We start from the raw sequence: 24,452 nt of genomic DNA on the forward strand, positions 1-24,452 counted from the left end.
ACTATCACTATACGTGGCAAAAATGGAAGAAAGGACGTTTTTTCCGGAATGCGCGCTTTCTTCCAAGGGTGAAACTGATAATGTTGATATTTACATCGAAATGAGCAATCAGTTCGATGCTCTAGACAAATTTTCCGAACACCAAATCGAAGCAGTCTCTAGCCCAAGCTCTTCAAATGAGAAAACAATGAGTGCCGCCTATCGTGATCAGTTGTTCCGAATTTGGAGGATTTAGGCAGGAGATCTTGAACTCCATTGGGAGAATCAAGGTTTCATTTCAAATCGCAAAGAAAGGAAGCAAAACGCGACGGAAATGGATCATTGAAGGTAGTTTTTGCAAGTGCTCACCGCATCAAAACAAAGGCGCCACTGTATATGGGATTTAACATTGTGACAGCATTGCTGTTCTGTCAAACACACAAGGCTACGGTGGCGCTATCTATGCTTTCCATAGCGGCCGTTTTGGTTATTTTAATGATCCATTCTTAAAGATCGCTAACTTCTTCTCAAACATCTTGACGAGAGGGAGTAGGATTTATTTTACAAAACTGAACGTTTGTTAAGGGTCGTCTTACTTTGTTGTTTGTTTTTCGTCTGTTTTGATGACAATTTGATTCACGGAACAAAAGTGATCTAAATAATATAAAAGCTTTAGAAAAAGCAAGACTTAAGTTCGATGTCCGTGTGACATGGGAACATTTCCAGAAGCCCTGAAGAAATTTCCAGACCCCACTCACACGCAGAAGAATTTCTGTATGTTAAGATTACAATCCTGTCAATTACTTTTACTTACGCACAAATAGTTGTTTCGAAATAAAATTAACTTATGCCAACACTAAATTAACGTCAAATCAAATACACACACTTCTTTGATTGAGCTATCCATTTGTACTTATGTTGATAAAGCAGAACAAAATGCTGAGTAAACATTACAAAATATTGTAAACTCAATAAAATTCACTTTGAGTCAACTAATATATAGTTAAATTTTGACGTTTGACGTTTGTAAATTCAATCAAAAATATAGTTGTCAAGAACTATATGGTATAGTTATGTTTAACAATATACTGTCAATTCAACAATATTTTTAGTTATCTCCAAATCAACCTTAAAATATAGTTAAATTGACCGGAAAAATGATTACGAACACTATATTTTGTTCATCTTAGCACCTACACTATTCCTTGCATGTTAAAAGTAAGTAGATTTGTGAGCATGACCTTCAAGTCTAGGGAGGTGAATGTTTCCGAATAGTGATAATTATCAAAATTATAATTGTTATAAGTACAAATGGATAGCTCAATCAAAGAAGTGTGTGTATTTGATTTGACGTTAATTTAGTGTTGGCGTAAGTTAATTTTATTTCGAAACAACTATTTGTGCGTAAGTAAAAGTAATTGACAGGATTGTAATCTTAACATACAGAAATTCTTCTGCGTGATTGTGCTTTGAAAGTTCTTCTGAAAATAAAACATTTGTTTTACTATTTTGCATAAAATATAACGTGGGAACTAAATAAGCAACTCTCATAGGGTGATGTGCTAGTATCCATCGTATTAAGCATTGATCAGTGAGAGCTGCAATTTTCCCAGTATTGCAGTGAATGATGCTGATACAAACCGATGCCAAACAATTCTTCCTCAAAACGGCTTTATCATTGTACAATAACATTTTGATAAATCTTGATCTCTTTTTGGAAATAATGCAAAGAAAATGCATCTTACCGTATTCTCAATCCGTCGTATCGTTTTCAACTCCGTCGCAATCAGTTTCCAATTTCGTCTCACAACTTACGGCTCACTTTGATGTATTGAATGGTTAAAACACAATACATCAACGCTATAATAAAATGTTTTACTAGAAAATATAGATCTACGGGCATCTCCCTCCATTCCTTCAGCATGATGGAATATACTAATTTCCTTTAAAATTTATTGTTCCTCATCAAAATTCAGCCCAAACATATGAACACAGTTCCTATTGACCGTACAATTCTGGCATTTGCTCACAGTACAGCGAAAACAACACAATCAAAGGAACCGTATTTTTACGTCGAGGTCGCGCACACATTGATGCGAACAAACTTTTTTTTCTCAGTACGACGGATTGAACTTTGTTTACATTCTCAATTATACGCGGCGGTTGAGGAAATTTCGTAAAATTTGGGGATTTATTGAAGTTTTACGGCGTGTGATTGGAATGAAATCCTTCAGTGAAGAAGTACGAAGGTTTTCCATAGTGAAAATAAGTGCCCGACAATGTAAGTCACACAGGGGGGCGGGAAGAAACTTGTGTTGGAAAGTGATGTGACTGACGTTGATCGCTAAGCATTTCTCTCAAATCGTGTTCGTCCATGCGATTTCGGTGAAAAAGTGTAAAGTGGATAATTGAACTGAAGTTATTTATCGAAATACAGTAGTTTCATTGCATTTTTGGTGTACAGGTGGACGAATCATAAAAGCTTTCACAAAATTACATTTGGAAAATGAATGTATGTTGCAGGTAAGTTGGAATATCCGCCGTAGTGGAACATTTTAAGTTTGATACGACGAATAGTAGCTCTTACGACGAAGAAGAACGAAACCCTATCAGTTCCATTAAAATTTAAAATATTTTTCTCTAAAAAAATTGGTGAAAAATGATTTTATGATATCTGCAAAACTGTTTCTCCAGAAATAACTTGATATTTTTCAGTAGGCTTCTGATTGATGATGCTTTGGAAAAACAAGCGTTATTTGAAAATAAAAAATATAAATTGTCGAATTATTCAACCAATTTCTAAAAATTAAAAATTAAAAAGTTATAGCATGTAGAAGGTGTCCACTTTATAAAATGAACAGTCCTCATGCCGCATTTTATATAATAAAAATATCACTTTTCACTTCAGGATATTTAGCTTATCTTTCATCATCATCATTCAGCATATTGTTAAAACTATTTTAGAGATTTTTTCCTAATAATTATTTGTAGTTCCGTTGGTCAAGGAAACCTTTGATTAGCTGTGATTTACATGCAAAAATGTTTTAACGATCAACGCTCCGTCATTGTAATCATCGTTATCATTGAAACTTCAAAAGCAGTTTTTCTGTTCAAAACTGAAAAGTATTCCATGAAAATATGTTCACCGTGTTTCGGTTGGAGAATAGAATACAGTGAACACATTTTCCTGTAAATTTTCTTGATTTTTAACGGAAAAAATGCTCTTGAATATTCTGAAATCAATGACGGATCCTGCCCCTTAAAGAATAGGCTTGACAGGAGCGACAAGATAATAAATCATTAATTGCGATGAAATTTAAAAGTTAAGAAGACAATAACGATTTCTGTGGTAATCACAAATTATGCATGTTTTTTTTTTCATCAAGTGTCTACATTTTTCTCCTACCTATGGAATGGATCATAATAGCACAGACAAACATGCGTAACACTCCTCAGATATCCTCATCCTACAGCAGAATAGCGCCCAATGCTAATACTAGGAAGTTGGCCGACTGGGCCGTGGCGCTTGCATCGCTTTCGTTCAAGTTTGACGTTTGCTCACAACCGCCACCTATTTCGCGGTTGGCCAAACAAAGTATTTTTAGCATTGGGCATATATGTTCACGTAAGTTTGTTTTAAGTTGATTATTGTTCTAACTGTTAAGACTGTTTGTCTGTGATAATAGTTGGATCAAATCAGTACTTTTGTATTGACGTATGCTTATGTATCTCCATTTCTCGGATTTCCTATTCTGATTGGAATACAGTGCACACCCGCTAATTTGAACGGTTCCTCATGCAAACCATCGGGGTTCATTTTTAATTTGAACATCTAGACTCCCTAGAAACGTGTTTCTGGTTACCTCTTTCACTGTTTTGTTTTGATTCTGCGTTCCGTTCCACAGCGTTCCATTTCACTTTACTCCGTTCCACGAGCTAAATGACGTTTGAATCATTTTTCATTTGAACGATGTGCAAATTAGCGGGGTACAAAATAAATAGTGTTCAGATTAAATGTGGTCAAACCACCCGGTACTATGACTTCAATCAGAATAGGAAATTCCTGAAACTGATACACATGGCTACACATGGCAGTATGTAGTCTTTATTCATGTGCTTATACGTAAAAGAGGGTTTACTATAAGACGATTAACAATGAATGGTTTATATAGTCTTAATATGGTTTCAAGCTCAACATGGTACAAATTCTATGCATTTACTGATCTACTCATATATTTCGCATTGCGCATATGATGTGCGGTTTGAAGTGCCTGATTTCGAATAAAAGAGCTGTATCGACATGATGTCTCCACCACAATCATTTGTCATACACAGAAAGAAAAATCCATGTTATTACTGAAACTTATTTGAAACCTGAGTTCAAACTCAAAAGAGATCCAAACTTTTTTGTTTACCGTAATGATCAACTGGATGTAGCATGTAGAGGAGTTGCAATCATCATTCATAGGCGTATAAAACATCAATTTTTTTCGGCATTTGAAACCAAAGTGTTTGAAACTTTGGGTGTATCTGAAACACAGCTTGGTAAACATACCTTCAGAGTTGCCTAATTGCCTTATCAATGCACTGAGCAAGTTAATTTGGTTCAATTGCGGAAACTGACCCGCGATAAGTCATTTTTTTGTTATTGATTACTTTAATGCAAAATATTGCTCATGGAATAATTCGCAACGCAGTTCCAACGGCAGTACTCTTCAGGATATATCTCTTTTCAATATCCTGATAGCCCTACTTGTTTTTACTCTACTGAAAACCCTTCTACGATTAATTTGGTCTTAAAATACTCCAGTCACCTTTGTAGTCAACTGGTTACTCATGCTGATTTTAATTCTGATCATGTCTCTATTATATTCCAAATGTCCCATGAAGTGATTCTCAATCCCATCAGCTTCAAATTCAATTTTTTTTCGAGCCGATTGGAATACATATAAAAAATACATTGACAGTAATCTTGATGTTAGCATTTCTTTGCGAACAAAACTTAATATTGACAATGCTCTCGAAACATTAACTAATTCCAATGTAGAAGCAAGGGGCATTGCCATACCAAAATGTGAAATTCGAATCCCTAAGAGATTATAGACGATGAACGTGAGGAGAAGACAATTCCACCGCACTCACAAAACTGCTATGAAAAGGACCCTAGCTCAGAGCTAGGGATTTGGGGTTTTCTGAAATTCCTGAGGGACTTATTTGAAAGTAGTGAGCATTTTTTTTTTTGTGAATTGGACTTTATATTCAAACTGTCTCATATTTTGACCACCTATTTCACCGTTACAACGAGTGTGCCCCACCGACTGACGTATCCGTTCAATGAGCTGCGTGTACCCCTCTCGAAAGTTTCCGGTCGTTTATGACGGAAAAGTCGTGGCTATTCTCGACTCACAAACATTCAGGTGCTACTTACGTACGTATGTTTTCCCAGTAGTGAACATCCTCGCTTGAGAATGTAACGTTTGTTTCTATTAGAATGAGCCCTCTTTGGATTCCACGTCATACGGGTTCTCAATGGCCCTTAAAATGGTTTTAAATTATGCCAGAACTCTTCGTTCAAGGATTACTGTTAATCTGGAGAAAATTTAGCTCCCTAGCAATTTGGTGTGCAAAAATACTGTGCGTATAATTACTCACTACATCTGTTCTTAAGAAAACTCAAACCTTCAAAGTTCACCTTTACTTATAAAAAAAACAAAGTTTTCCTTGAGAAGAAAGTGTGCGGGCTTTCGACCGGCTTTCTGCTCAAAATGTTTCAATTGATCATGGGTTTCGTTAACACGCAGTTGGGACGTAACACCAGAAAAAAAAAAGAAGAAACATTATTTTACTTAAGATCACAAGAAATCTTGAAAATCCAGAAGAGGTAATTAGAACAATGTTTCACGTCGAGTACAATTATACACCATTACGACCTCTTCCCAGAAATAATCAAGTCTTGGTCAAGATCACTCGAGAGAAAATCATCTCATATCTTCCGATTCATTCAATTTCTATTAACAATCAATAAAAAACGTTTCACATATTAAAACTAGACAACAATTGTTTTGATTATCAGGAAAACATCGTAATTGAAGAAGTATTTGATCAACGCAAAGCAAACACTTGAGTTTTTGCAAATCCATCTAACCACATTCGAAGAGAGCTACTGATCGATCATCCAGTCGAGCATCATCAATCTGAAGTGGGTAGTTCGTGGCAAGCAAGTGAGGTGCCCAAAAGACGTATAAGTGATGGCTCATGTCTTCCTCGGTAGGTTCAGCTCTCTTCAGAACAGAACCATTGATTGGTGTTGGCAAGAGCTCGTACACGCCATGTCTGAACCAGACGATTATAAATATCGAATGTACATCGGATTTTTTCACACTAGAGAGCAGTATTTGGTCTATATTTTCATATTCCATACATTTTATATGGGCTGAAATACGTTGATAAACGGGGTTTTCATGAGTTTTAGTATGAAAAATAACTAAAAAGTGGAAAAATCAAAATTTCACCGATAGAATATTTTAACTTTCTAATTATGAAAATATATCCCAAATACTGAACTCTAATGAGGAAAAACCCGATGTTCATTTGATTTTTAAAATCGTCTGGTTCAGACATACACAGTTCGAACGAAACGTGTAAATTTCTGAGACATATAATGCACATAATTGGAGCGTGGAGTATCATGCACATTTACATGATATGTCATGTAAACTTCAATGATATGTCATGTAATCCAGCTGGATTCTGAGTGATTACATGAGATATAACACATTTTTACATGATTTCAGACTTAAATTTACATGACATCGTGTTTACATCGCATAAATGAAGTTTACATGACGTGTAATCTTCATTATTTTTAACTGTGTAGCATGTCGTTGTTTCGAAATTCGCTCGTGCTCTAAAGTTGCACGTGAGGCATTTAATTTGCATGCTTATTTTGAGGGCGATGATTATGCAAAACTTAAAATAGATATGACAAAGGAGTTGTCAATTATTAGGTGATCTATAATTTAGTCAGTTATAGATCAATCTCGCCTTAAATTTTCAAGAAGGCAAATTTATAAAATTCAAAAGTTTCACTGGAAAAATAATTTTAGGGGAGTACCCGTTGTTTTTACATTCTAATTTCTTTAGTTTGGGAGCACTGTAACTGTAACTGTAGTTTTATTGCCATATCTTTTTTATTCAAGATATCTCGTCAAAGAAAGAAAACGAGTTTTAGAACTTAGAAAAATGCTATTTTCATGCTAAAAGATTGATAATATCTATTTTAGTTCAAAACTTGTTGAAACTTTTCTGACACAAACAATAGATATAAATATATGATAATAATAATAAATCTTCGAGCTGTTTAGTGGAATACCTATAAATAAATGAAAACCCGAATTTAGTACCGTAAAACGGGGTAACTTTGATAGTTTTTTCGAAAAAAACTTGAATATTTATGCATGTTGTTTAAAAAAAAATTAATTCATATTTTTAAAACAAGTACTGGTATCCTAACTATCGATTCCAGTTGATAGATTTCCAAAAGATTTATTCTTAATGGATATAATTTCTGACTTAGATTACAAAAATGGCCCCAGTTTGTAAAAATAGTATTCGCTAATAGTTTTGAGACCGAATTCGAGTTCTACTATAACTAGGCTGTCAAGTATAAGTGACGAATTCATTATGACTTCATCAAATAGTGATCGTAGAACAGATTGTTTGAGAGCATTTCAAATTTGCTAAAATCTCATAAATTTTCCATATTTGCATATAAATCCTCAAATGTACTTGATTCCAACGGAATGGTTTGTTAGTGGAAGTATACGTTTTGGCGTTTGTTTCGGAATCGTCTTAACTTTGATTCATAACTGTGGTATGGTTTACAAAACCCCACATTTATGAATCAACGCTTCTGGGAATACGGTTGACATTTTATTTCCTACGAACGTAAAATATATGCTTAAGCATATTATAATTCACTGCGATGCTGTACAGACTTATGGTTCTCGTAGGTAAAATGTGTTCTGTGTAATTGCGACTCCCATTTCCCATTTGAATCCAACTTTGATCCATATCTGTGTGCTATCCATAGCTGTGGGGTGACTGTACAAACTGTAGTGAAGTTACATGGTATAGTACTAAATTCTGTTTTTAAAATGTTAGAATTGAAAACGCTGGAGCCAGAAAATAAGTTCTGTTTGGACCACTCTATGTCACCATGTTATCAGGTCCGTCACACTCGGGCTCAAATTGGGTACCACTTCTAGTACTGCATTTCGTCCCTCGGTAGTACAAAAGGTACCCAAGTTTGACAGATCGCAGTACACTTTTCACGGCATTCTAGATTACCTTATGAGCCATAAAATTTTGGGCAACTGCAAGGGACATGGAGGTCTTTAATTTGTCTTTGATGTTATGCTGTTCAGAGATTGTTCAAAAAGCTCTTCCAAAATGTTCTCGAAGAAGGAGGAGTTGTTCGATCTAGTAAGGATTTTCAACAGATTGCTTAAACGGTGTTTATAGGATTTTTTTGGCGAAACTGCTGAAATTCTTCCAGTTGTTTGGTTTGAAGCACGACAATCAGTTTTTCAACGAATTCTCCCAGAGTCATTTCAAGAGTTTTATATACGTGTGTTATTTGACATATACTTTGAGGTAACTCGTCCGTCATACTGAAACATTACGAGTTTAAACTATGAAATTTTGCTTCAAGAATAAGTTTTACATTGGGATTCCGTTTTTGGCATGCTCCATTTTTGGCAACAAAATGGATCCGTTTTCGGCAACATTTTTAAAGACCATTGAAATTTGTAATTTGTTGGTAAATATTATTGTGTCTGTTGCTTTAGTCATTTGAATAGTAAACCAACTACCCACCGACTACTTTTCAGAGCTCCATTTTCGTCAATATTCCCCCAATTCCCATCAATCAACTACTAAGGGCTCTCGTGCGCGCTTGTTTACTTCGGGATGGTCATTGGTCATGCATTCACAACGTTTCATGAGGGCATTAATCTTCACCAGTTTCTGGATTAGAAAACAACCCTTTTTTCTTAGGCATTCATACTGAGTGACCAGCCCACTTGATTCTGCCAGTAGGTGATCTACTTATTGAAACTGATTTGCTTCAGGTTTGGAACAGCTTGTTTGAACAAAGCACAAGCACTGATACAAGAGCAACAAAATGTTTTTGACTCATTTATATTTCCAATCATAAATTTTGTCTCACCTTTTTAGTTCACTGTTCTAATTATTATGGAATTGCATACATTTCATGTATAAAACACACTGTAGTAATAGAAACAAATAAAACAAAATGTGGTGAATCATAACTTTTAAGTTTTATATCCTGTAAATAAAGAATAAAATAATATGTTAATCAGTCCACAGTCCGGGAAACCTCTCTTCTGTACCAACTTCAGCCAGTACTTATAGTTCAGAAATACCGTAGGTACGAACAGATAAAAGGTACCAAGTCGAAAGGTATATAATATATATAATATCACTTGAGATAGGTAGACATGACAGTCCTTTTCCCTTTAGAAACTTTCTAATAACTCTTTCAAACCCATTTACAAGTTGCAACAACTCATACAACGAACAATCGAAAATATATACAAAGAATTCTACGCAAAGCTAATTCCATAACTACAACAAAACATTCAAATCATTGGATTTTACTGCTCAACATTACATTTGACAAATTCGTCAACACTAAAGAACAATTTCGTTCATCTCAATACAGCAATCGCTTCACAAAAGAACAACTATGTTCACAATTGTTGTGAATGAACGGATTAGCAGGTGTCCCAATTTCCCCACCTGCTGTCCAGCTCGTCTCTATCATGAGCGATAGACGACAGACGCCAATAAACAATACAGCAGAACGCCATTGACTACAACAGCAGCAAGATGCTGCCCGCGCGCGCTCTCCGCAGTACATTTTAATATGTTGTAGTTTTGTATAGGGTGATGTGCTAGTATCTATCGTATTAAGCATTGATCAGTGTGAACTGCAATTTTCCCAGTATTGCAGTGAATGATGCTGACACAAACCGATGCCAAACAATTCTTTCTCAAAACGGCTTTAGCATTGTACAATAACATTTTGATAAATCTTGATCTCTTTTTGAAAAAAAGGCAAAGAAAATGCATCTTACCTTATTCTCAGTCCGTCGTATCGTTTTCAACTCCGTCGCAATCAGTTTCCAGATTCGTCTTACAACTTACGGCTCACTGTGTGTATTGAATGGTTAAAACACAACATATCAACGCTATAATAAAATGTTTTACTAGAATATATAGATCTAGTGGCATCTCCCTCCATTCCTTCAGCATGATGGAATATACTAATTTCATTGTTCGTTATCAAAATTCAGCCCAAACATATGAACAGAATTCCTTTTGACCGTACAATTATGACATTTGCTCACAGTACAGCGAAAACAACACAATCAAAGAAACCGTATTTTTACATCGAGCGTCGCGCACACATTGATGCGCACAAGCTTTTTTTTCTCAGTACGACGGATTGAACTTTGTTTACATTCTCAATTATACGCGGCGGTTGAGGAAATTTCGTAAAATTTGGTGATTTATTGAAGTTTTACGGCGAGTGATTGGAATGAAATCCTTCAGTGAAGAAGTACGAAGGTTTTCCATAGCGAAAATAAGTGCCCGGCGAAGTAAGTCACCCACGGGGGCGGGAAGAAACTTGTGTTGGAAAATGGTGTGGCTCAGTCGATCGCTCAGCATTTCTCTCAAATCGTGTTCGTCCATGCGATTTCGGTGAAAAAGTGCAAAGTGGATAATTGAACTGAAGTTATTTACTAAAATACAGTAGTTTTATTGCATTTTTGGTGTACAAGTGTACAAACCATAACAGCTTTCACAAAATTACACTTGGATAATGAATCTATGTTGCAGGTAAGTTTGAATATCCGCCGTAGTGGAACATTTAAAGTTTGATACGACGAATAGTAGCGCTTACGACGAAGAAGAACAAAACCCTATTTATGTAAACAGTCCTTGTAATAAATATGTATGTTTTTATATCCGTTTACGTCCGCGTGTGAATGTTTTACTCGGCCACATATCTATTTTCCCGGGACGTAACAACAATAAATGACAATTTCGTCAGCTCTGAAGATCAATTTGGTTCAACTTAAATCGGCAACTTCACTACACTTTCAAAAATAGATACGATTGGCAATTCGCCACCCCAAAGAAAATCGGTTATCTTCAAGGTATATAATATATATAATATCACTTGAGATAGGTAGACATGACATTAAGGAATTTCATAAAATAAATTGCATTATTCTAGTGAATTTCAGAAGTGTCGTCAACATAAAATCCGTAAATGTGTGCATATTTTACTTTTTTGTATTTAATTTTCCAAGAATAACAATGTGCCTCTTAATACCGCCATCATGATTGCAAATGCGGCCACAGTCCAAACTACACTTTATTTTGAATAATATCATTGAAGCGGGCGATAAATACGCTTGAGAGTGTTTGAACTTTTCTCTGTGGCATTGGTGTGTATATTGAACTTTTTGCGAACTATTTAGAACTACTTCTCTTTGATATAAATTGTGAAAAATGTTGAATTTGTTAAGAGACGATCCAACATGCTATACAAGTTTTTTAATCAAAGGTACGGGTGTCATAAAATAATCATTTTCTTCCTCAATCAAAGATTTTCCAAACTGTACTCTGAGGAATCCTTAGGAGACTCGTGGTTTTAGGGGACTTCTCGGATATTTCAACGCATTCTTGAGGATGTCTGCAAATTTCTTGCGGAAACAGAGGGTTTCTAGCGTTATACTGTATAGGGTAGAAGTACCAATTATGGCTATAGCACCAGTTATGGCAATAGTGGGAACAAAACGAGATTTTTCTTATAATTTCACTAGAATATAAAGGCTAATATTTAAAGGAATGTTTAATTTAATTGTATTTGATGGTAACTAAACCTTGATAAGATTATTCGTACAATAAGCTTCGAAATATTAACATTTGAAAATTTTGCCTCACATATATGTTACCTTCTTAGGAGTTTGCTGAAGAACACCCGTTACGAAATGTATGTTTTCATCCGGAACAATCATCATCATGAGAACAAATGAATAGATTTAGCAGGTGAGCAATCAAATCTACTGTTTTAAGTTGGAAATCGTGTTATTTCCACTATGTCAATAACTGGTACAAAGAATGTATGAGAGCCCAATGGATCATTATAATAACTAAAACGGCCGCTATGGAAAGCATAGACAGCGCCACCGTAGCCTTGTGTGTTTGACAGAACAGCAATGCTGTCACAATGTTAAATCTCATATACAGTGGCGCCTTTGTTTAGATGCGGTGAGCACTTGCAAAAACTACCTTCAATGATCCATTATGGCGATACTCTGGAGGCGCTTTGTTTACATTTTTTGATCAGTTAATTAAAAGAAGTAAAGCTATTTTACGGGTGACTTCCACGACGGAACAGTTCGGTAAGGCATTATCTTCATGTTTTGTACTCAATTACTAAGATTTTTCAATCATACGTTCGAAAATGTTCGCAAGCGGAAAATGCTAATTTCATGGTAGAGAGGGGTTTAAGCGACACTCGATTTTTTGAAATTTCTCTCTTTTCTCGTTAACATTAGGCACTGGTAATATGAGTTGTTTTGTATATTAATTTGCATTTTCACTACATTTAGACTCCTTTTCGAAAATTAATTTGCTCCCATGAACCCATTGCAATAAATTGATTTAACACATTTTTTTTTGAAAATTTTATAAGCAATCACTTTATTACATATTAGCGTTTGTTTATCATTCGCTCTAGATGGCGTTTGAGTTCATTTCATGCAAATATTCGATAGTTCATAATTGGTACACTTTTATGTCGAATGGAACACCATTGCCATAATTGGTACAAAGACAACGCTTTTTAAAACCTATTTTAAGAAGCTAAAAATCAATTTAGTACTCATACTGTTTATTTCAACTGTTTCGCAAGGCATCAAACTAGTAATTAACACCAACAAGTCATGCTTACGTTTTAGAAACGCGGTTAGAACTTGATTTTTATGCATCCTGTTGACATATTGCATCCATAATTGGTACACCTACCCTACTTGATTATTGGGTGTTATGTCCAAAATCTGGTGATTTCTAACAAACTCCTAAAATTTCTTAAGCGTCCTATGAATTCCAAGCGAAATCAGTGGATTTCTAGTGGTATTTTGAGCATTTCTGACGACATTTTGAGGATTTTGAAAAGGTGTCCAGAGAAATTTGTGAAGGTCTAGTGGTAGCTTAAAAGTTATAAACTTTTGAAAATCGAAGAATCGAGAATATATCGTATAAATATAATATATATATATATATATATATATATATATATATATATATATATATATATATATATATATATATATATATATATATATATATATATATATATATATATATATATATATATATATATATATATATATATATATATATATATATATATATATATATATATATATATATATATATATATATATATATATATATATATATATATATATATATATATATATCACGTAAGTATCTAACGATTTTTTAAGAAGCTCTGTGCACACTATTTGTATACAAGGGTTATGCAAAATCAATAATCGCATAAATGACCTTTTTCATGAACTGGACATTTCCTTAAAACTGTATACAAATAGTGTGCACAGAGCTTCTTAAAAAATCGTTAGATACTTACGTGATTAGAAGTATGTAGAACGTTTGTCACAGTTAACATTACGAGGATAAAGATTTATGACAAAGTCCAACTCAAGAGAAATCTGCTTCGAAGTGAACCGTTCCGAAGTCACGATGCCATATGGTTTTATAAGAATGATGTAATAACATTCTGATGATGTTTTCAAAACCAATACTTGAAAAAAAAAATAAAAAAAATGGGTTCCGATTTTGTCACGGTTCCGTTTTTGGCAACTGAAAATTTCGACTGTGTTGCCAAAAGCGGAATCCCACTGTACTTGCATACGACATTCTTATGACATCTACCAGGAATAAAAAAGTTATGAGTTAACCATTGTAAAATATATAAGAGAAATATTAGAGTGAGCTCAAAATTTACTTCAATGGTACAGTTGCAGACAGAAATTACCGTATTTAATAAATTTTATGTTTTTCGAAGCACCGACAGTCAAACCATAGACAAAGTGCCGTTAGGGTTTTGAATATATGAATATAATATGAATCATTAAAATAACCAAAACGGCCGCTATGGAAAGCATAGATAGCGCCACCGTAGTCTTGTGTGTTTGACAGAACAGCAATGCTGTCACAATGTTAAATCCCATATACAGTGGCGCCTTTGTTTTGAGGCGGTGAGCACTTGCAAAAACTACCTTCAATGATCCATTTTATGGAAAATTCTTAGAAATATAGCATTTCAACATACATTATAAGGTTTTTTTTCAGCAAAAATAAATGTCAACATTAATAACCTTTATGTCCTGATTTTGGTAACAACTTTTATCCGCACACCAAAATTTCAAAATTTGTTAGAAAATCTGTAATCTGAAAGAATAGAAATTTCTTAGCGTACAATGTGGATCGCAAAGCTTTTAGTCTATCCTTAAACCAGTTAAATTTCTATGGTTCTACTAAACCGATCACACTCTATGAGATTCCCACTCATATATTGGGTTAGCCAAAATAGCCGAAACTAACTGTAGCTCTGATTCGAAATATTTTAGTGTGCTTCAGGAGAAAACCCGGCATTTGTCAAACGTCAAGTTGTACTATTTATGTTTACATTGCAGTTTCAAATGCATTGAACATTCTGATTTAAGAAGAAAAACTCATATTTTCTTGGAGAAAACCGGTAAGTTATAATTTTTGCTGTGTTTTATGATGAATTTTAACATGCCGACCATGCAGGCAATATGCTAAATCTAACAAAAAAGCAATTTGTAGTTAGCAAAAGCCTCTTGTATCTATTCGTCGCCGCACGAATCCTACCGTCAAAGCACTAGTTACCGCTCATTTGATATTTGTATACATATTGTTTACAACTATCAAACATCAGCAAATTTCTCTTATATTTTCAGAACCGATCTTCAATCCATCCATCCAAATGATGTCCTCGGCTGTCGATATTGATCCCACCTTCAAGCATGCCCTCAAATTGCTTCACTCGTCCAACACGGACTCAGCGGAGAAGATTCGCAACTTGCTAGATGAGCTCATCAAACAACGCTACGGAGGCAATAAAACCCTAAACAGCACACTCAGCAAGAAGCACCTGGCCGAGGAGAGTACCGCCCCGGGAAGTAATCTCTATGTACGGAAGCAGAAACCAGCTCCGGTAGTGCTGCGTGCCGTTTCACCACTCATCGTTTCGGGTCCCGATTCTAAGCAGCAATCTCCGGCGAAAAGCGACCAAACGGCTGAAGGAACTGCCTTGGAATCGCTGACCGTTCCTCCGCCACCATCGGGATCAATCATCGTTTCCATTTCGGATGGCGAGGGAAATGACGAGGATGACGATGTAGTGATGGAAGAGGATCAGCTCAAAGAGCTGGAGGATTTGATGTGCATCGTTTGCAAGAGGATGGAACACACGGCCCGGAATCGGCTGGTCGAGTGCGCTGATTGCCATTCGCTGTATCATCAGGAGTGTCACAAACCGGTGATATCCGAAGCGGATGCTAACGACCAGGAGAATGCCTGGTTCTGTACTTTGTGTAAAGGGAAAACGATCAGTAAGTCGTCCTCTTCGTCGTCCCCGGCGGTCAGTTCCTCGACGAAGGTTTCGTCCTCATCATCTTCGTCGCATTCCAAGTCATCCAGCAGCAAGAATTACGATTCATCCTCCTCGTCGTCGTCTAAGCATCATAAAAGTTCCAAGTCGAGCAAGGAGGGATCGTCGCATGATCGCGACCGGGATAGAGACCGGGACCGGGAACGAGATCGGGACCGGTCGGATCGTGATCGGGAAAAGGACAAGGAAAAGTCTTCCAAGAGCAGTAGCAGTGGTGGGGGCGGATCAGGATCCTCAGGGGGATCATCTTCAGCGGCTAACGCAGGAGCAGGAACGCCGAATATCAACATTATCAGTGCGGACAAACGGCTGCAGATGATGAAGAAGAAAGCGGCCAAACTGCACGACAGCAAAAGAAAGCATAAGTAGGTACAAGAGTGGGGTTTCAGATTTATCGATAATTGTATTGTAGGCTTAAAAGTAAAATTTGGTATCTTCATAGCACTTATTTAAATAAGTATCAGTTCTCATTCATTAAAATTGACATTCCTTGCGGGTTCATTGAATTTAATGATAATAAAATTTATTCAACATTGTTCAGGCTTATTCTGCGCATCGGTGGTAAGACGAGTGGAATGTGAAGCCCCGATAGCCGTAGCGGTGAACGCGCAGCTATTCAGTAAGACCAAGTTGAGGATCGTGGGTTCGATTCCCGCCGGTCGTGGAAATTTTCTCGACTTCATAGGGAATAGAGTGCTACACGATATAGGGGCAATGGGGGCAATATAAGCCACCCCGGTTTTGACCTCAAAAACAGTGTTTCAATGTCTAGTGTCATTATGATCTGCTAAAGGATGCCTCAAATAGCCACCACAATAAAAACCGTAAGAATATTCGTTTGAACTCAAGATATTTACAAAAAAGTACAAATTTGTCCTTCGTCATGAAAAGCTTATAATTTTGGCAGTTTTTAATTAAGCCTAAAAGACAATTATATTTATAATTCTGGTAAATTTTACCAATGAATTGAAACTTTTGATCATAATGAACAGTTCGTGAGCGAAATTAGATTTGTTCGTAAACAAAATTATTGAAAAAAAAAAAATATTATTTTTAAGATGTAGGGGCGGGGCAAAATGAGCCACCTAGATTTAAGCAAAACAAACAATGTTTTGAACATAAAAATGCATTGCCTAAATATACCAGATTATTTTTTTACTGCATAGTCATCTTTATGCACCATTACAAGTGGAACACTTTGCTAGAAAACACGTTGAACCAAGTATCGCAAATTAGTACTAGTATAACATGGTCTGTTTACTATGTAGTATGTATCTTAAAAAAAAAGCCGCTAGAATCAATAATTTCAAGCAAAGCTGACACAATTTCCTTTCCAATAATGTACTCTTCATCACTAACTCTTCTCTATACTGTTTTAAATAAAAATCATTCGATTGAATGAGGTGGCTCGTACTGCCCCGTATGGTGGCTCATAATGCCCCATATGGTTGGTGACCACGTAGAAAAACATGGTTTTCCAAAACGTTCCTTAAATAATTGGCAAGTTGATGTTAACATTAATTATCGACGTAACATGGAAGATAACATTTAATAGTACAAGTCACTTGCATTTAAACCATAATTTTTGCTGTTTTTCTATGCATTTCATGACGCTTTCCTTAGGCGGCCCATATTGCCCCTACACATGAAAAAATGATCAACTGAAAAAGGAAGCTCTCAGTAAATAACTGTTGAAGTGAAAGAACTCAAAAGAACATTAAGCTGAGACGTTACGCCAAGAAGAAGAAGACAAGTTGGATAAGGTTCATGCTCATATTCAGGGCTTGTAATGGGTCTTTTTGAATGCAAGTCTCTAAAAAATCTAAATTTTTAATGAAAGATTCCTTAAAGTCTCTTTTTTCACAGTGAATCCGTGAATTTCACCCTAATCTCAACAGCAGAACAGCTCGGTAAAATAAAATACCGTAATTTCGTAAAATAAATAGATTTTGAAGTCCAGAATGCGTACAATAATTTAAGTATGCAGGCTTTTCAGAAAATTTATTCTTAGTTTTCTTAAGGAAAAGCTTTCGGGATACTTCTAGTGATTTATCCAGAGATTTCCACTGACTGGATAAATCATTAGATTGTCCCAAAAATGAATAAAAAAAAGTTCTCTTCTTAGATATTCTTTTACATACTATATATCCAAGATATTCGTACAGAAACTCATCCAGTGATGTCTGAGAACTCATGGGATGATTGGAGGAATTTCTCAGACATTTTCTCCAAGAATTCCTTGAGTACTTCAAAGCTACTATCTCCAGTCATTTCCACAGGAATCACCCTGACAGTTTTCCCATAGGCTATCCCAGTCCCTCTAATCCTCTCACTGTTTTGGTACTTTGGAAGATCTTCCAAATATTCGCATTGGTGTTCTTTATCCTGATAAGTTTATTCCTGAGTTTTTTTTTAAGAAATTCGATTGCACTTTTTGAGGAAACCATATAAGAACTCTTCGAGGAACTTTACGCCGATTCTCGTAGTCATCCTTCTTCCCACAGTTTTCTTATGGATTGTCTCAAGAAATTATAAACGGTTTCTCTCAGGAATTGCTTCAAAAATCTATTCAGGGATTGTAAAAAAAAAAATCTATTAAGAAATCATCAGATTCCTAGATGAATTTAAACCTATAATGTCTCATAAAGTTCCTCCTCAAAACTGAAATTTCCTTAGTATTTAATCCAAATATTACTCCTCCAGTTCCTCTAAATATTTCCCGAGTTATTTCATAATTGAATTCTCCATGAATGATCCAAATTCCACTTAAGGTTTCACACCACATTCAACAATTATTCCAAAAATTCGTCCGATCATTCTTATACAACTTTTTTATTGATTCCGTCCATTTTTATAGAAATTACTTCAGCAAATCCTGCAAGATATTATAGCAATTTATCAATAAAATCCTCTAAAACTTATTCAAGCGTCTTTGAAAAATACACGCAGAAGTTTATTAGTAATTTCTTCAGAGATTACTTTAGGATTTATTAAAAAAAAGTTACGTTCGTATATCATGAGGCAAGTACGATGATGCTCTATGCCCAGGGAAGTCAAAGAAATTTGCATTACTAAAAGATTCTGGGCCGACGGGAATCGAACCCAAATACCTACGAGATGGCTTGGTTTGTAGCCGTGGACGTTACCCTTAGTTTAAGGTATGCCCCATCTCAATGTATCAAAGAATTTTTAAAGGGTTCTTTAGCAAAAAAAATCTGGTTAGAATCTTAAAGAAATGCTGAATCATAATTCTTCAAGGACATTCCTTCTTCTTCTTCTTCTTTCTGGCGTTACGTCCCCACTGGGACAGAGCCTGCTTCTCAGCTTAGTGTTCTTATGAGCACTTCCACAGTTATTAACTGAGAGCTTACTATGCCAATGACCATTTTTGCATGTGTATATCGTGTGGCAGGTACGAAGATACTCTATGCCCTGGGAAGTCGAGAAAATTTCCAACCCGAAAAGATCCTCGACCGGTGGGATTCGAACCCACGACCCTTAGCTTGGTCTTGCTGAATAGCTGCGCGTTTACCGCTACGGCTATCTGGGCCCCAATTCCAATAAGTCTGTATATGCATCTCTAAATCTTCGTTAGTCGTATGGTTAGATTCCGCGGCTACAAAGCAAAACCATGCTGAAGGTGTCTGGGTTCAATTCCCGGTCGGTCCATGATCTTTTCGTAATGGAAATTTCCTTGACTTCCCTGGGCATAGAGTATCATCGTACCTGCCACACGATATACGAATGCGAAAATGGTAACTTTGGCAGAGAAAGCTCTCAGTTAATATCTATGGAAGTGCTCATAAGAACACTAATCTGAGAAGCAGGCTCTGTCCCAAGAGGAAGTAATGCCAACAAGAAGAAGAAAATATCACAATACAAAGATATCGCGAATAATCCCCAAAGTAAAATATTTGGAATTTTCGGATATGCAAAGCTAAAACACAAGAGTGATACGTTTTAATATTTATTTCACAATCAGAAATTACATTCCCAAAAGTATGTCCCCTTGATCTACCTAAAAAAAAAAAACCGTTTCTCACCCAGCATTTATCCGGAGCAACCCCGGCAGCCGCAGTGTACGCACTCTACCACCCGACCTTCCTCCAACTTCGACTTCGGTACCCGGCAAATGCAATTCGTCCCGAAGTTGGTGTCCCTGGTTTGAATACACCGCAGGCAGCACAGGTTTTCGTAGCCGGACTTTTTCCATTTGGCTATCAAGTTTCCATCGGCAATCTTCTCCTTGAGACAATATTCGTACAACTCCCGGCTGATAGCTTTCCGCCGGTAGAATAGGTCGTAGATGTAGCGGGATTTTTGATGATGAATCTTGAAAATGGGCCACAGCGACTCGGTGATTCGTTTTCCCTCGTGAGGCTCCGTTTCGGCTTCTCGCATCTTTTGCTCCAGCTCCTCCAATGTGGGCTCGATCAGTTCCCATCCTTCCGGTGGCTGTTTTCGGCTGCGGCGCACTTTTGGCATTTTTCAGCAAGCACTAGAAACAACTTCTCGACGGGATTTCAAAGTAATTTATTCAACAGAACTACCGAAGCACCGCGGAGAAAAAATTCTAGCCAAACGATAACAAGCGGTAGTCGCGTCGCGGTGCAAAACAAAATGAAATGTCAGTAGGATGTGTTGACATTTTAGTTGTCAACACGGTCAACGCAGAAAGCTTTTCGGTGTTACGTCGATAAAGAAGATTGGCGATGGAAATTGTCCACCATGAAAAAAATCCACCCAGAACCTAAGTTACTTAATGTTCATTGATTGAGGGTGTGGCCCATTTCACCGTTTTGTTATTAATACCACTATTAAAATAATCAAAGCGAAGAAGCATAATTATTGGCGGCGTTGCATTGATGGCCTCTCACGAGAAACTTCAATGTCGACGCTTTGGAGAGTGGCTCGCAACATGCAAAACCGCCTTTTTTTAATTTCTTTATTAGTATCATTCCAAACATTACATTCATTTCTTATATCTAGGTGTTCTGTGTTAGACAACACTATCGTCCTAATTTGGTAAAACAAATTTAAGATTTTATTAACATTTTGTTAACAACATATTACATTTCATTTGCCGTAGTAGTTCAGATTTTTTATAGGTGAGTTGATTTCACCTGCTTATAAGAGAAAAAAAAAACACGTTTTCAATTTACTTAACCTAACTTAACCTAAATAAATAGAGCATTAATCGTGGCAATAGAAGATTGTAACGATTTTGGCCTGAAATTATTTATTATTTTATTTGACATTTGTTCCAATGTTTCAACATTGGATATTCTATGTAACCAGGGAGGAAGCCTCAGAATCATTTTCAAAATTTTATTTTGAATGGATCATTAAAATAATTAAAACGGCCGCTATGGAAAGCATAGATAGCGCCACCGTAGCCTTGTGTGTTTGACAGAACAGCAATGCTGTCACAATGTTAAATCCCATATACAGTGGCGCCTTTGTTTTGATGCGGTGAACACTGACAAAAACTACCTTCAATGGTCCATTCTCTGCAGAGCTTTCTTTCTGGTATTACAACAGCTAGTCCATATTGGTACAGCATACAACATGGCTGGCCTGAAAATTTGTTTGAATATCAAAAGCTTGTTCTTAAGACAAAGTTTTGATTTTCTATTAATATGGGGATAGAGACATTTTACATATTTATTACATTTGGCTTGAATGCCTTCAATGTGATTCTGGAAATTAAATTTTTATCTAGCATGAGCCCTAGATACTTAACATCATCTGACCAATTTATTGAAACCCCTTAATCATGACAACATGTCTACTTGAAGGTTTCAAATAAAGAGCTTTTGGTGTATGTGGGAATATTATTAGTTGAGAAGCATTAGGAGAAATCTTTCATTTTTGCAAGTATGAAGAAAATATATCCAAACGTTTTTGCAATCGACTACAGATGACCCGTCCCAAGTAACATTAGTAGCTGAACAACAGTTTATTCAGTAGGAATCTGCTTGAGAGTGATTTGTTCAACTCTTGTTAAACCAAAATGTTTATTGGGGTAGGCTTCGTCCTTTGGCGGAGAGGCCTGTGTCATCCGCAAACAAGGATTTTTGACATCCCTGAGGTAACTCAGGTAAGTCAGATGTGAAAATATTGTATAATATTGGTCCCAAAATGCTGCCTTGAGGAACACCAGCTCTTACAGGAAGTCTTTCAGATCTGGAGTTCTGATAATGAACCTGAAGTATACGATTTGACAGATAACTTTGGATTATTCTAACAATGTATGTTGGAAAATTAAAGTTTTTTAATTTTACAATCAAGCCATCATACCACACACTGTCGAATGCATTTTCTATGTCTAGAAGAGCAAGACCAGTACAATAGCCTTCAGATTTGTTGGAACGGATCAAATTTGTTACACGTAAAAGTTGATGAGTGGTCGAATGTCCATGGCGGAATCCGAACTGTCCATTGGCAAAAATTGAATTTTCGTTAATGTGGAGTGGTGGACCATCATTTTGTTCAAAATGACCTTTTCAAAAAGTTTACTGATGGAGCAAAGCAAACTGATTGGACGATAACTAGTAGCTTCTGCAGGATTTTTGTCTGGTTTTAAAATTGGAACAACCTCCATTATCCATTTGTCAGGAAAATATGTCAATTGAAAATATTTGTTAAATATATCAACTAAGAATGATAAACTACTTTCTGGAAGTTTCTTGATGAGGATGTAGAAAATTCCATTATCGCCAGGAGCTTTCATATTTTTGATTTTTTTTAATTAAAGTTCTCACTTCTTCCAAGCATTGTCAATATCAAGTTTAGTTTGTATATATTCCAGTCGGCTCGAAAATGATTGAAAGTGGAGCTGATAGGATTGAGAATCGCTTCATGGGATATTTGAAATGTAACAGGGATATGATCAGAATCAAAATCAGCATGAGTAACTAATTAAGCTCTCGCCGAGCGGTGTCACGAACACGTGCGCATATTTGCTGGTTGAAAATACTGCCATTTGTTTTTGCTGGGAACAGCTGATCTTTGTTTATATTTTCAACCAGCAATCTTTAAGTAGTGTTGGTGACATGTAACGTGTATGTACACGAGCGCAGAAACCACTATTGGCTAAAAAGAAGACTGGAGTCGGTTAAGACCAAGTCAATCGTAGATGGATTTCTAGAAGAGGAAAAACATGTAGGGCTATCAGGGTATTGAATTGAGAAATATCCTGAAGAGCACTCATCAAATAAAATTCTGCCGTTGGAATTACTTTGAGAATTATTCCATGACCGATGTTTGGCATTAAAGTCACCAATGACAAAAAATTTGGACTTATTGCGAGTCAATTTTCGCAAGTCAGTATAGAGCAAATTAAATAACTTTCTGTCCAGAGCATTGAAAAGGCAAATAGGCAGCTATGAAAGTATATTTACCAGACTGTGTTTCAACCGAAACACCTAAAGTTTCAAAAACTTTAGTTTCAAATGACGAAAACAGTTGATGTTTTAAACGCCTATGAATGATGATTGCAACTCCCCCACATGCCCCATCAAGTCGATCATTGCGATAAACAAAAAAGTTAGGATCTCTTTTGAGTTTAGATCCAGGTTTCAAATACTTTTCAGTAATAACTGCTATATGCACGTTATTAGCTGTAAGAAAATTAAACAGCTCGTCCTCTTTACCATTCAAAGAACGAGCATTCCAATTTAAAATATTTAAATTATTATTTGGATCCATTAGAAAACCGTAATCCAATAACAATTTGATTTGTAAATTTTACACCAACCTGGACTGCTTCAGCCATAGTGCGCGTCGTCGTAGGTAAAAGTGTGGAAGTTCGTTGAGAGAGGTATGATGTTTGTGTAGGATAATGAATTGTAAATGTATACCTGGTTTGAATAAAGAGAGTTGCAGCTGCTGATTGAGGTATCAGTCAGTTAGCTGCCCAGTTGAAGGAAACATCTACTGTATTGTATTTCTTTATGATTTGCAATCGGATGTGGACGGGCTAGCCTCGCTAGGATCTGCGTGGTCTTAGCGGCCTAGCTCTTCAACACAAACTGCATAGCAACCCAAGTAACCACAAGCATTATAACATTGCACGTATTCTACTGCATATCAACAACATTTATGCAACATTGCTTTTATTTAGCAAATTTCAAGAGCTGTCAAGCAATAAAGCATTAATCCTGCATTGCAAATGTATTGATGCACTAATATCACTTTATGAGTTGCACTGCTGCCCTTATAATACTTTATAAATTGCTTAATTGCTTTATCGACGTTCTTGCATTAGTTCAACTGTAAAAGTGCCCATTTCCACTTTTAGACTACTTTAATGGTAGTCTTACGGCAATGCAGCTGCATTATATATGCAATGATATAATGCTCCATGGTTACAGTCACCCCACAGTTATGGATAGCACACAGATATGGATCAGATTTGGATTAAAACGGGAATATCTCATCAAATAGAGTTGCAAGTACGCAGAACACATTTTACCTACGTGAACCATAAATCTGTACAGCATCACAATCAATTGTAATATGCTTATTCATATTTTTTTCCGTCCGTAGGAAATAAAATGTCAAGCGTATTCCCAGATGCGTTGATTCATAACTGTGGGGCATTGAAACTCATACCACAGTTATGAATCAAAGATAAGACGATTCCGAA

The 24,452-nt window shown here is 36.1% G+C and overlaps 2 protein-coding genes across 2 annotated transcripts; one reads left to right on the plus strand and one right to left on the minus strand.

Annotated features, from left to right (window-relative positions):
• Positions 1 to 13,866: 13,866 nt before the first annotated feature.
• LOC5569641 (integrator complex subunit 12) lies at positions 13,867 to 16,262 on the plus strand. Its single transcript, XM_021838629.1, has 3 exons — positions 13,867 to 13,871; positions 14,736 to 14,863; positions 15,090 to 16,262. Exons 1-3 carry the CDS (start codon positions 13,867 to 13,869, stop codon positions 16,169 to 16,171), a joined length of 1,215 nt encoding a protein of 404 aa, XP_021694321.1. The 3' UTR covers positions 16,172 to 16,262.
• A 3,494-nt stretch (positions 16,263 to 19,756) lies between these two features.
• On the minus strand, positions 19,757 to 20,435 carry LOC5569643 (protein BUD31 homolog). Its single transcript, XM_001658617.2, has one exon. The coding sequence runs from the start codon at positions 20,285 to 20,287 to the stop codon at positions 19,853 to 19,855; it is 435 nt and encodes a 144-aa protein (XP_001658667.1). The 5' UTR covers positions 20,288 to 20,435; the 3' UTR covers positions 19,757 to 19,852.
• Positions 20,436 to 24,452: the final 4,017 nt, after the last annotated feature.

This window comes from Aedes aegypti, chromosome 1 (genome assembly GCF_002204515.2).
Source record: "Aedes aegypti strain LVP_AGWG chromosome 1, AaegL5.0 Primary Assembly, whole genome shotgun sequence".
Classification (NCBI taxonomy): Eukaryota; Metazoa; Arthropoda; class Insecta; order Diptera; family Culicidae; genus Aedes; species Aedes aegypti.